The following is a 14111-nucleotide window of genomic DNA, read 5'->3' as shown; positions in this document are numbered from 1 at the left end:
GGCAAGGAAAGGCATCTTCTTCCGACGTCTCCGCCCTTAAAGCACACACGGTTTGCTCCGCGACGACCAAGCCGGAGGGAGAGGGCGGGGATCTTCACGGCGCCCTCTTCTGGCGAAGGATAGACTCCACCCTCCCCAATCCCCGCCCTTCTTTGGGGTGAAGCAGGTTGCAGGCCGAATTGTGTCGCCGCAGAAATGTCAGTGACATGCCCATGACTGCCAATGAATTACAGGTTCTGCAGGCTCGTACCTACAAAAGAGAGTGGACCTCCACGATTCGAGGCCCACAAGCCCCTCCTCAACCGCCCTAGCGGGTCAGGGCTCCCGGAGCCCTCCCCGCCCCCGTCCGCTGAGCAGGCGGGTCTTCGGCCCCAGCCTCTCCTACAGACGGCAGCTCTCAAGTTCCCTTGCCCCGCAGCCTCTAGTCGGAGGGCTACGTCGGGACAGGATGGAGCTTTATTTACACCTCCGGACTCATTCCCATCCAGCCCCGGCATCCCCGAGAGTCCGCGTGTCTCAGCTTAAACACCACAGAATAGGAGGATACGGCTCCCTTAAGGTGGGGCGCGCGCAGCAGGCCGGAAGTGACGTTTGACGTGCGGCGTGTTCCCGCCCTGCCTTTCGCCGCTGTTCGGTGGCGGGAACTCAGGCTGCTTGCTGACGGCGGGTACCGTAAGGGTTTCCCCCCGCCACTCTGGCGGCTCGGGGCTTCCTGGGCCTGAGAGTCTCCGCTTGGGGAACGGGGCTAAGACTTCGCGACCACCTCGTCCTTTCCCTGCTGCGGAAACCTCAGGAACGAGCCGGTGGCGTCCTAGCTCTCAAGACGTGCAGCTAAAAGGCCCAGGCAGTGCCGGGGGACACACGCGGGGAGCCGGGGAGAACAGGTGACCAGCCGGAGAAATTGCGAGGACTGCCTTCGCTTTCCTCTACTCCTGTGCCCTCGATGCCCCTGTGATGTCTTCCACCTCTTGCGCACTCCTTGGTCTACGGGTGGCTCAGTCTAGCATCGTTCAGAGCCCTGCTTTGGGCGGTATTACTGTTTGGCAGCCTGTGGCAGGGACTGAGTAATCCAATAACGTTAAAAACCTTAGTTGTTTACAGATGTTAACAATTTATTTTATTTATTGATTATACCCATATGCCAAGCACAGAGCTGTGTGTTTGCACGATTCTTTTATTTGACCCAGTTGCCTTATGAAATGGGCCTTAGCTCATTTACAGAAGGCGAAACTGAGTCTGATAAGTGGTAATTCAGTCACCAAATCTTATGGAGCATTTATTCTGTGCCAGGCACTGGAGACACAGCAGTGAAAAAAATAGAATTGCCATTAATGCTGGGGATTTTCAGACAAACTATCCCTAAAAACAGCCTTTTGCTGCCTGCAGAACGTTTACCTGAATGTTAATAGTGCTTATCTTCTGGGTGAGATTTTGAATTTTTAAAACTCCTCATGCTTTTCCAAATTGTTTTGGTTTCTTCAAATGAGCATGCTATGAGAAAAACAGCTGTTTCCATTTTAACAACAGTGTCTCGCCTCCCCCCCCGCCCCCCCCCCCGCCTTCCCCTCCCCACAAAAGCTTCTGTCTGAAGGCAGGCACGGGCTCTGCCCATAAAATAGGCTCTCCAGCGGCGCTTTAGGCCCAAGAGAAGTGGAGGTTCTCATTTTTGGTCCCAGTACTCCTCCTAATTGCTGAGTTCATTCCAGGGTCTGAGCTAGAGTTAGGCCCATGACGGAAGAGACTGTTGAGACCCATGTACAGTTTGGCCATTAATGCCATCATGGTTATCAAAAAGTTGGTTAAAGTTATAGAACTTTGTTCTATAAGTCCCTCACTATAAGTAGATTTGTAAAAAATATTTATTTATAGATTTTGGCTGTGCCGGGTCTTAGTTGCGGCACACAGGATCTTCGTTGCAGCACACAGGATCTTTAGCTTGTGGCATGCATGTGGGATCGAATTCCCCGACCAGGGTTCAAACCCGGGCCCCCTGCATTGGGAGCTCTGAGTCTTACCCACTGTGCCATCAGGGAAGTCCCTATAAGTAGATTTTAAGTTCCTTCAGCACTTTGGCCTTTTTCCTGTCCCTGTAGTCCTCAGTAGAATGCATTCAAAGGATGCTAGGTCATGGGGTGATGTCCTTCATTTAATATTTTTTGAATGTCTTTGCACAAGGTTAAGTGTGCTTTCAGGCTGTACTTCCTCATGATGGTTTCAAAAGAGCTTTTCCTTTTCTGTCTTGCACCTGGTCAGGGTGAAGTAACCATGCAGGCATTTCTAAAAGGCACATCTATCAGCAGTAAACCACCATTGACTAAGGATCGAGGAGTAGCTGCCACTGCCAGAAGTAGTGGAGAGAACAAGAAAGCTAAACCTGTTCCGTGGGTGGAAAAATAGTAAGAACGCTTTTGTTTTTGTTGAAATAGTTAATAAATTATCTCTCTGACCAGTTTTGATCACTTTTTTTTTTTAATTTAAGAGGAGGATGATTTGCCTTGTTTAAATGTTGCCTTAAAAGTCACCCAATTATATAAGTCATAGAACCTTGGAACTGAAATGTACCTTAGAATAATCTAGTTGAATTCACGTATTTTCTGAATGAACTACAGCCTTCTCTGTAACTCAGGTCTATGGTTTTTGGGGCTGGGATACAGCAGTGAAGAAAACAGTTTCTATAAGCTCTTAGGAGTTCGACTTAAGTCCAAATAATCTGTTCCTCTTTTCATTACTGATAGCTGAAAATTGTTGAGTTTTTGTTTATACATTTTTGGCAAAAACAGCACCTGAAGTGGCTCTTTTTTTTTTTTTTTTTTTCCCGGTATGCGGGCCTCTCACTGCTGTGGCCTCTCCCGTTGCGGAGCACAGGCTCCGGACACGCAGGCTCAGCGGCCATGGCTCACGGGCCCAGCCGCTCCGTGGCACGTGGGATCTTCCCGGACGGGGCACGAACCCACGTCCCCTGCATCGGCAGGCGGACTCCCAACCACTGCGCCACCAGGGAAGCCCCTGAAGTGGCTCTTAAATTTCAGTCAGCTAAGTGATATCATAACAAGTAGTTGGAACCCCTGGTGTACCCTCAGTTATTACCAAAGGATTACAGATTACTTATAAGGCAAGTAAGGCCCTCATAAGTTTTGTTTGGCACCAACAATGCTTTTAAAAATTGGAAATTTCACATAAAAGTCTAGAAACTTTTAATTAAATAAATTAGATAAGGGGAAAAATCTAGATTTTCAGACTTAGGAGACTAGGCAGCACTAGATGCAAGTTCTCACCTGAAAACACTTAGATGGATGTGTGTACTACTCATTTTGGAAAGGTATATATTCCTCACTTCACCATAGTCCCTACTAGTGTCTCTTGTCTTACACTCGAATTCTTCACTCTTGTTATCTGCCTGGACTCTGCAGGTATTTTAATATGAAACCCTGGTTTATAATATACACTGGTTTTCCAAGATAACATTATCTGACATAAAATATCTGCCCAGCGTTGGCCTGATTAGTTAGAAAAGTATAAATCAAAGAAAAACTTTTGTTTAGTTAGCTAAGCACAGAGCCTGACTTAGGGTTGGGAGTATAACTTCGTTTAACATCATTAGTTAACAATGTAAGACAAAAATTACACTCCATATTGGTTAAGCTTGTTATTTTGTTAACCCTCAATGAAGTGAATAGGTATGCATTTTTTGTGCAGTTAGGTGATAGGAGAAATTGGTATTAACCCATTAACAACATAGTAACATATATGTAACTTTGTTACCTATCTTGAGGTTGCTAAATAGGTCTCCCTTTTTAGTTTAGGGGCACGTTGTCAAAACACAATATTACTTTCTAGGCAAATGTTCATTTTACATTTTGAACCAGTTGGCATTTGTGATGTTATAAAATCCTTTTGCATAGTTTTTATAAGCACAACAGATATAAGCAATGCACCTGGAAAAGTGAAAAATTACTTCATTCCTCAGTATATATTTGCATAAAGTAAATATAGATGGGGTTTCCACATCCAATTATGAAAGTTTCTCATTTCATACTGATACGAGAGAGTTATCATTGATATTTTAGCAAAAGGAGAGACTTCTGTGGCTACTATAATACACTGAATAACTTCTCTCTCTCTTTTTTCTCCAGTCGCCCAAAATATGTGGATGAAGTTGCTTTCCAGGAAGAAGTGGTTGCAGTGCTAAAAAAGTCTTTAGAAGGAGCTGATGTGAGTAGCAGATGCTGTCTAAAGTCATTGGGAGATTTAATTTATTCACCCTCTTCCTTTATAGCCTCCGGCCCCCTTTAAATACTATCCTGTATATACAGTAGGCCCTTGATTACTATTTGTACAATGGATGATTAGTTCAACAAATATTTGTTGACCATCTCCTTTTCTGTTCTATGGCATTGTTATATGGTATTCAAGTGGAGATCATTGAGCAAGACAGGCTAGGTCCCTTTGCTCGTGAGCTTTTATTTTGGTGGGGAGAGACACAGAAGAATAAACACGTAAGCAAAATAAATTATAGAATTATAGATAATGATATAGGCACTATAAGGGAGAGTCAAAGATTCTTTGACCGTATGATTGCTCACTTAATTTTAGGATTTGGTTTGAACTACAATACAAAAAAAATTGAGTCTTTAGTTCTGCTTATGGCATCATGTCCCCTGCTGTGATATGTGGGATAAAATGTCATTGAGTGACTTGCATTTTAGATTAATTCAGAGACAAACCATATGAAGAATTAGCAACTTAAAATTGTATATGATAAAGTGTTTTAAGAACTTAGTGGAAGAAGGGAAACAGTTGCAGGTGAAAGTGGGATGTGGTTTTTACTTTATTCCCAAGATTTTCTTCCCTCCTCTCAACCTGGCTGCTTTGAATTAGAGGTTCCTTGGTTTTTGCTGCCATTGGTCTCTTCCTGGAATTACACTGCAACAGTATATATTTTGAAAGAAGTTATATTTATAAAACTGTTGAAAATCTTTTTCTTTACCAGTATTTTTTTGATTTGATCCAAATATCTTTAGCTTTTAATTTTATAATAGTATATAATTTAAATTGCATGGTAATATTTACACAGATTGCAGGACATGATGTATTTTTTTTTTTTTTCGGTATGCGTGCCTCTCATTGTTGTGGCCTCTCCCGTTGCGGAGCACAGGCTCCGGACGCGCAGGCTCAGCGGCCATGGCTCACAGGCCCAGCCGCTCCGCGGCATGTGGGATCTTCCCGGACCGGGGCACGAACCCGTGTCCCCTGCATCGGCAGGCAGACTCTCAACCACTGCGCCACCAGGGAAGCCCCATGATGTATTTTAATTGCTGGGATTCTCAACTCTTTTGGCAAATGTAGTGGGATTATGATCCAGTTCTTTATACCATCTAATTTATGAGGCTGAACTAAGAACTTTCTTCTTTATCCACTTGTTTAATGATTTGTTTCTTTTCAGACTTAAGGTTTTTGAAACTTAAAGTTGAAGTAATTTTTTTAACTCTAAAGAGTAAAGGAAAAAATTCATTCCTTCATTTATATTAAAGGGTTTTACAGTAGAATTATAAGAGATTTCTCAGAAATCGATTTTTAGAACTGCTAGTCCATGTACAGTTCTTAAATGCATATATATATATATATATATATATACACACATCAGACTGTTACATAATGTAGGGTTTAGTAATTTAACCATGTTTTAAAGGATTTAAATTATTGTAATAGTTGACTGGATGAATCATTACAACTACTGAGGTAGTTGGATCAAAATAACAGTTACAACCTTAAAAATGAAGACGCCTAGGAGGTTTTGCTTTTGCTTTTGTTTTTAAATAGTGAATCTCATAGTTTGTATCTTAAGCTGTATGTTACCAGTGTAACAGTAATAGTCTTTTAACTAATACATTTATATGTTGGTTTATTTACTTGGTGCATACTGAGTACTGTAGAAGATGCTGAGAATATAGATGTGAATAGAACAAATAAGGTTCTTCACCTTCTCAAGCTTCTCATATAGTGAGGTGAATGGGTATTTTGCAATTAAACCTAACAGTTACATAAATAACAATAAATAATTGCAAATTACATCAAGTGCAACAAAGACCAGTGAGAGAATAACAGAGGAAACCCTCTTTAGATTGGGAGGTCAGGGAAGGCTTCTGACTTGTAATGCAGTAGGAGTTGCCAGACAGAAGAATGGAGTCATACCCCAGCTCATGGGGGACAGCATATGTGCAGGCCAGAAAGTGCTTAGCTGTTGAAGGCCATTGTAAGTTGGAACTTAGAAAGTGTGAGAGGTGGTGAGCAGATCATGGACATCCTTGTAGGTTATGGTAAGCAGGGTGATTTTTTTTGTCTGTTTTGTTTTTCTAAGTGGAGTATGAATACAGTGAATAGCTTTAAGTAGCAAGCAGAGTGGCATCTGATTTGGGTGAAGAATGAATGGCTGGGAGCGGGGAAGGTTAGGCAAGAGTGGAAGCAAATAAACTATACTGCTTAGTTTCCTATGTGCAGTGATTTCCGTACATGAAAGAAATGTATGGTTTCATGGAGAAAGACAAATATATATCACTTATATTCGGAATCTAAAAGAAAATGATACAAATGAACTTATTTACAAAACAGAATTAGTGAACAAACTTAATTGTTACCGGGGGGAAGCGGTGGTGGGGGGATAGATTGGGAGTTTAGGGTTGACATGTACACATTGCTATATTTAAAATAGATAACCAACAAGGACCTGCTATATAGCATAGGGAACTCTGCTCAATACTCTGTAATAACCTAAATGGGAAAAGAATTTGAAAAAGAATAGATATATGTATAACTGAATCACTCTGCTATACACCTGAAACACACAACATTGTAAATCAGCTGTACTCCAATATGAAATAAAATTAAAAGAAAAAAAGAATGTACAGTTTAATTACAGTGCTCATTAGAATTTAGTACATTTGTTAATCTGTACCACAGATCAGTTGCCTATTTGATAGGTGCCAAGCCAGCTAGACTTAAGGTATAAAAGAAGATAACTAGTTATTTAATCTTATCCTGTCTTCCACTGATGAAATCTCCCTGATACATGCGGGTATCCCTACAGGCAGGGTATGTAATCATGATGTGGACCATGGCCTGGCACTTAAAAGATGCTTGTTTTTTTTTAATATTTCTGTTCTTGGAACTTTAGCTCATGCAAAGCCCCAGTATGCCATTTTCATTCCTTTTTCCTCAGTATTGGCCCAATCCAATTTGGTCTGTGTTCCTTTTGAAGCAACTGACATCTTTATAAAATATAACATCTTTCCCAGTCCTAAGCCTAGGTGTGGGACAGGGAACTGACAGAAGCCTAGTATTCCCTTCAGAAATAAGAGGTTTTTAATTCCAGCTTTGAAAATCCCACCTAAGTATTAGATTAGGTGTAGAACAATCATAAATATTGATTCAGCTTAAGATATTAGAAAGATCTCTTAGGGAAAAATGATGGTGTTTGTGAAAAAGCAGGATTTAGTACTGTTATTACTGTGATACCAGTTATATTAAGAAATCCTTGTATTCAGATATATATGCCCTATTAGGGAAGTCATTGCACTGTTCCATAGACATTTTCAGTCACTTTCACCTATTTGTGCCAGAATACAATTTTTAAAAAAATAAAATTTAACTTCTACAGCTCCCTAATCTCTTGTTTTACGGCCCACCTGGAACTGGAAAAACATCCACTATTTTGGCAGCAGCTAGGGAACTCTTTGGGTAAGTTGAAATCTCTCTCTCTCTCTCTTTTTTAAAGACTTGACGCTAAGAATCTCTGGTACTGCTTTTCATTCTCTAAAACTTTGCATTTGGTTTTTCTGAGGTTGTTGGGTTTATTTTTGTTCTGAATTTTTTAATCAGCTGACCCATTTCCAGTTCCTCCCCTCCAATAAATTAGCTTGCCTGTATCTTTTGTAACCTTTATTCTGAACCGTGTTCAAATGTTTGAGTGTACTACAAGGAGCCTTGTGATTTTTTTCATCACTTTAGCTCTTTCATTATGATTTTGGAAACCAGAAGACCCTATCTCCAGTCATGCTGATAGTTTCATGACTTTTAGTGGTCGTGTTCACATCTGTCATAGAATTTGCTATTTGATGCTACTGATGCGCACCACCCCTTCTTGAGTTCATTCTTGCTCTGGACTTGCCAGGGCCTGCCTCTCGAGTGGCTGGGCCAGCTCCTTGCCCTCAAGTATCCTGAGTATAAGAGTGTGTGGTAGTTGAGGCAGTATGATTCCAGGTACAGCAGAAAATCTCTATGAGCCACCTTCTTATTCAGTCCTAGACTGACTGTCTCAGCTTAGCCAACTGTTGTAGTAGAGGAGCCCTTTACCTAAGGTTAAAAGACACGTATCAGCCATGTCTGATATCTATGCAACATGCACCAACATAACAAAGGCTATCTTTAATTAATCCAGAATTTTAATATCAGGCATATGGCCTAAGGGTACATGTGAAATCCTACACATGAAGATAATTAGATGCCTCTGAAACCACCAAATATATAAGGATAATCAGTTCTGTTGAAATGTGAAGGAGGACAAAAGGGGAAGCTGCTCTGAACTGAGGATTTTATTTGACAGCAACTTTCATTTTCCCAAGGAAATTTTAAGAGAGCTTTTTTGATTATTCTACAACTCAATCAGTTAGATCCAGTCTGAATCATCCTTAGCGATGTAGTCATCATGATACTGTTAAGTATAGTTTATTATTGGTTGTTCTACAGTAGGTTAGTCCAAATTATATAACTTGTAAAATATTTTTTTTAAATGTTTGTCTTGATAGACCTAAAAGGACTTAACTATAAATTCCACATTTAATAGTATATGTGGTTTTAAAATAGAAAATACATGCACGGAGCTTTCTAGATGTTTATGCCCATAGAAAAATGCGTAGGGTATCATGCTATTTAGGAAAAATAAAGACGAAATCCCAACTCTTTTTTTTCTATTAAAAAAAATATACACATATATATAGAAAAATAACTAGAAGGAAGTCTTCAAAACAGGGTTTGGCAGTGTGTGCCAGGTATTTTTATTTTCTTTTGTGTTCTCAGATTTTCCTACAGTTACTTTTAATAATTTTTTTTAAAAAACTCACTTAAAAATTAACTGTTCATTTTTGATCCAGTAATTTTCCTTACAGCAAACTACTTTATGGAAATAATTCAAAATATGCTACATTGCAGCATTATTTAAAATTGTAACATATTTAAAACTACCTAAAGGTCTAATAACAGAAGTATGTTAAGTAAATTAAATGATGGTACAATCTTAGGTTAGAAAGTTATATAGCTATTAAAATGGTTTTTACAGTGTTTATCATGACATGGCAAGATGCTTATGATACAGTCCAAAGTGGAAAATTGACTTAAAATTTAGTACATTATCATCTATTTTTTTAAATGCATGGAAAAAAGCCAGAATGTTAACTGTATGCCTTTGCAAAAGAGAAAATACAGGATGAATTGTATACCTTCTATTCATATTGTTTACCAGGTGTATTTTAAACTACTGAAAAATGTACAAATGTTAAAATATGGTATAAACCTGGGTTACTTATATGCTCTGTGATGTTTCATAATTTTTTTTCATTTTGACATAGGCCTGAACTTTTTCGATTAAGAGTTCTTGAGTTAAATGCATCTGATGAACGTGGAATACAAGTAGTTAGAGAGAAAGTGAAGAATTTTGCCCAATTAACTGTGACAGGAAGCCGTTCAGAGTAAGTAAGCTCACCTTCCCTTCTCTATGCCATGTCATTGTATTTGTTTAAAAAACATGTTTCTGCCAGATTTTCAACTTCTTTTTCATGTTATATTGTATTTTTATCTAAATTATTTAAACCTAGAAATGACCTTTCCATTATAGTAACTAATTTTAAGTTATTTAGCTGTCAAGGGGTTTTAATCGATATTTGTCTAAGGAGTATTTATTAATCAAATGTGATGGTTTGGTTGTACACTCATAATAAAAATCCTGATTTTTGCTATTATGTTATTTTTTTAAAGTCCTATCATATATCTTAAGCTTCAGTGTATATTTCATAGTTGGTGACAATGTAAAACCTTGTCCAAACTGGGACACATTGAGTGAAAAAGGAGTTGTTACTAATAATAATTCAATAGGGGTGTTTACGCAACTGTATATATTCCTTAGGTTGCAAAGTTCCAAGGTTAAATTTTTGGTACCTGGCATATATTTAAATTTATATCAGAGCACACTTAGGAATTTGTAGAAAGTGAATAACACAATTTTTGATATCCACCTTGGATTGACAATGTATATAAATCACATACATGATAAGGGACTTAGATCAAGAATAAAGAACCCTTACGGGGCTTCCCTGGTGGCGCAGTGGTTGAGAGTCCGCCTGCTGATGCAGGGGACACGGGTTCGTGCCCCGGTCTGGGAGGATCCCACATGCCGCGGAGCGGCTGGGCCCGTGAGCCATGGCCGCTGAGCCTGTGCGTCGGGAGCCTGTGCTCCGCAACCGGAGAGGCCACGACAGTGAGAGGCCCGCGTACCGCAAAAAAAAAAAAAAAAAAAAGAAAAGAACCCTTACAACTCAATAATAAAAAGACAACCCAATTTAAAAATGGGCAAAGGATCTGAATAGACATTACTCTAAGGAAAATACACAAATGGTCAATAAGCATATCAAAACATGCTCATCAACGTCATGAGCCATTAGAGAAATGCAAATCAAACCCATGATGAAATACCACTTTACACCCACTAGGATGGCTGTAATCAAAAAGACAGAAAATAACAAGTATTAGCAAGGATGTGGAGAAATTGGAACCCTTATACATTGCTGGTTGGAATGTAAAATGGTGCAGCCATCTTGAAAACAGTTTGGCAGTTCTCCTATGAGTTACCATATGACCCAGCAATTCCAGTCCTAGAATATATACTGACAAGAAATGAAAACATATACACATATACACAAATGTTCATATCAGCATTATTCACAGTAGTCAAAACATGGAAACAACCCAGTATCCAACTAAAGAATGGATGAGTGAAACGTAGTATATCCATCCATTTGCCATAGTATTTGACAATAAAAAGAAATGAAGTAATGATATACAACAACATGGATGAACCTCGAAAACATTAAGCGAAAGAAGCCAATCACAAAAGACAATGTATTAAGTTGACAACATGTGGTTCCATTTATATGAAGTGTCCAGAATAGACAAATCTGTGGAAACAGAAAGTAGAGATTCCTGATTGCCTATGGCTGGGACAGTTGGGAGAGGAAAAAATGACTCCTAAGGGTCACAGGGTTTCCTTTTGGGGTGATGAGAATGTTCCAAAATTAGATTGTGATAATGATGTGTGAATTATAACTCCTTTGTGTTTCTCTGAATCAGTGGGAAGCCATGTCCTCCTTTTAAAATTGTGATCCTGGATGAAGCAGATTCTATGACCTCAGCTGCTCAGGCAGCTTTAAGACGTACCATGGAGAAAGAGTCTAAAACCACCCGATTCTGTCTCATCTGTAACTATGTCAGTCGGTATGTGTAATGCCCTCAAGGTGGATGCAAGGCAGCCTTATTTTGATAGACCCAAATAGGGAGAGAAAAAATTTAAATGTTTCAAGGCTACATTAGTTTCTCCATCACATCTTTTTTTTTTTTAACATCTTTATTGGGGTAAAATTGCTTTACAAAGGTGTGTTAGTTTTTGCTTTGTAACAAAGTGAATCAGTTATCTCCATCAAATCTTGATTTGTTCTTGACAAAAATGAGTTCTTCTGGGGAGTTTCTTCTTTAGCCGCTGATTTGTTTTTTCCAATATTTTACAGAATAATTGAACCTCTGACCTCTAGATGTTCTAAATTCCGCTTCAAACCTCTGTCAGATAAAATTCAAGAGCAGCGATTACTAGACATCGCTGATAAAGAACATATCAAAATTAGCAATGAGGTAATCACTGTTATTACTATTGTAAATTACTAATTCCTTTGATGAATGCCTATGAAGAGGCACTTCCTGAAAGTCAAATTTGTGTTGCTTCAATTTCTGATGCCGATTCTTCAGGCAAAGTTAAGCTAAATAAACAATGTCTAGGAATTACTGGTTCAGCCTTTCTGTTGCTACTAGAAGTTTATTATCTGTCAATACTTCAGAGACTGAAAGCTGAGGCAGATTTCATGTTAGGATGCAAATTCTGCGACAGCCAATCTCTGCATGACAGCGTACTCCACTTGTCATTATACCCATACTCCACTGCAAGGACTAATTTGGTATGATGAAATTCTGGCAGTAATAGAATGTATAGGCCCTTATTCATTATAACAGAACTTAACTGTAATTTGAATTCTCCTTGCTGTATGTAATCATGGCTGTCTCCATGAATTCTGCCGCTATAGAACTGACATTTCTTCAAAAATGGAAATAGATTTTGTTTTTCCCCCAGTACATCCTTAATTGGCCATTAACAGGTTAAAGAACTTTTTTCTCTTCAGGGACTAGCTCATCTTGTTAAAGTGTCAGAAGGAGACTTAAGGAAAGCCATTACATTTCTTCAAAGTGCTACTCGATTAACAGGTGGAAAGGAGGTCACAGAAAAGGTGATCACAGACATTGCTGGGGTAAGAGCACTGGATATTCTGAAATTTTTAGTTTGCTTTTTTGTGGCTTTTAGAAAATTTTTAATTTTTATATATATATGGAGTGCTTATTATGTGCTTAGTCCCATTCAGGCTGCTGTAACAAATGCCATAGGCTGAGTGGCTTATAAACAAAAATCAGTTCCAGAGGCTGGGAATCCAAGATCAAGGTGCCCACAGATTGAGTGCCTGAGGACACACTTCCTAGTTGAGTAGACTCCTAGTTCACGGATGGCCTTAACCTCTCTGCACCATCCTGTGGCAAAAAGCAGCTTTCTGAGCTTTTTAGGAGCACTAATCCCATTCATGAGGGTTCCACTCTCCTATCACCTGCCAAAGGTGCCACCTCCAAATACATTAGGGATTTTTAGCATGAATTTTGAGGGAATATAAACATTTGTACCATTCTGGGAGTTAGCAGAATGCTGCAGGCAGGCAGGGATGTGGCAGATATCAGATATCTAACATCTAACAGATGTCAGATATGTTAACAGATATCCCTTTTCTTACAAAGGAAAAAGGGTCATATCCAACTTATAATTAAATCATTAAAGCAATTCTCTTGTGCCACACCCTTGTCTTCAGGTTTCATTTTGTATTGTAATGAAACATAAACCAACCCATCTCTGCATTTTGTTAGTGGCATCTTAGAAACAGGATGTTTCCAGAGTTTGTTTCAGGTCCAGTAGCTTTCTCCATCACCTGTCTGGAGACCAGATGAGCATAAGGGTTAAAGCTGACCCTTTGTCAGTTCTTTGCCCTCCCAACTCCGTATGTATGGATTCAGTTTATCAGGTAGCAGTTCCACGCTTGAAGTGGCACATGTCCTAGCATAGAAAACCAGGGAGTTTGCACAGGCTTGGCAGAGAAACAAGTCAACCATCTTCACCAAGAAACTTTATGCTTTATTTTTAATTCATTCATTCTTTAATTATTTTAGGTAATACCAGCTGAAACAATTGATGGAGTATTTGCTGCATGTCAGAGTGGCTCTTTTGACAAACTAGAAGCTGTGGTAAAGGTAAAGACACTTTACTAAACTGGTGGGGAGGGATGGAAATCATACCAAAATCATTTTCTTTTTCTGCTACAGGACTTAATAGATGAGGGTCATGCAGCAACTCAGCTTGTAAATCAACTTCATGATGGGGTTGTAGAAAATGATAACCTTTCTGATAAACAGAAATCTGTTATTACAGAAAAACTTGCTGTAAGTAGGCATCTTCTACATTTCAGCACAGCATACACACCTGAAAGGGAAATTACTTACTAATCTTTCATTTTCTTGTAGGAAGTTGATAAATGTTTAGCAGATGGTGCTGATGAACATCTACAGCTGATCGGCCTCTGCGCAACTGTCATGCAGCAGTTAACTCAGAATTGTTAAAACATATTCAGCATGTATTTTTGTGAACAATTTAAAATAAAATGACTAAAGCACCTTTAAAGTGAATATACAATTTATTTAACATTCAA

General features: G+C 39.1%; 1 protein-coding gene across 1 annotated transcript; it reads left to right on the top strand.

Moving 5' to 3' along the window:
* Nucleotides 1-643: 643 nt before the first annotated feature.
* Nucleotides 644-14072, top strand: RFC4 (replication factor C subunit 4). Its single transcript, XM_079922384.1, has 11 exons — nt 644-884; nt 2254-2396; nt 4134-4212; nt 7655-7734; nt 9621-9740; nt 11395-11538; nt 11829-11949; nt 12492-12617; nt 13576-13656; nt 13729-13845; nt 13927-14072. Exons 2-11 carry the CDS (start codon nt 2266-2268, stop codon nt 14020-14022), a joined length of 1095 nt encoding a protein of 364 aa, XP_079778510.1. The 5' UTR covers nt 644-884; nt 2254-2265; the 3' UTR covers nt 14023-14072.
* The last annotated feature ends 39 nt before the right edge of the window (nt 14073-14111 follow it).

The sequence above is a fragment of the Stenella coeruleoalba genome (genome assembly GCF_951394435.1).
Source record: "Stenella coeruleoalba genome assembly, chromosome: 5".
Classification (NCBI taxonomy): domain Eukaryota; kingdom Metazoa; phylum Chordata; class Mammalia; order Artiodactyla; family Delphinidae; genus Stenella; species Stenella coeruleoalba.
The sequence above is the reverse complement of the archived record's forward strand: the minus strand, read 5'-3'. Positions and strand labels throughout refer to the sequence as shown.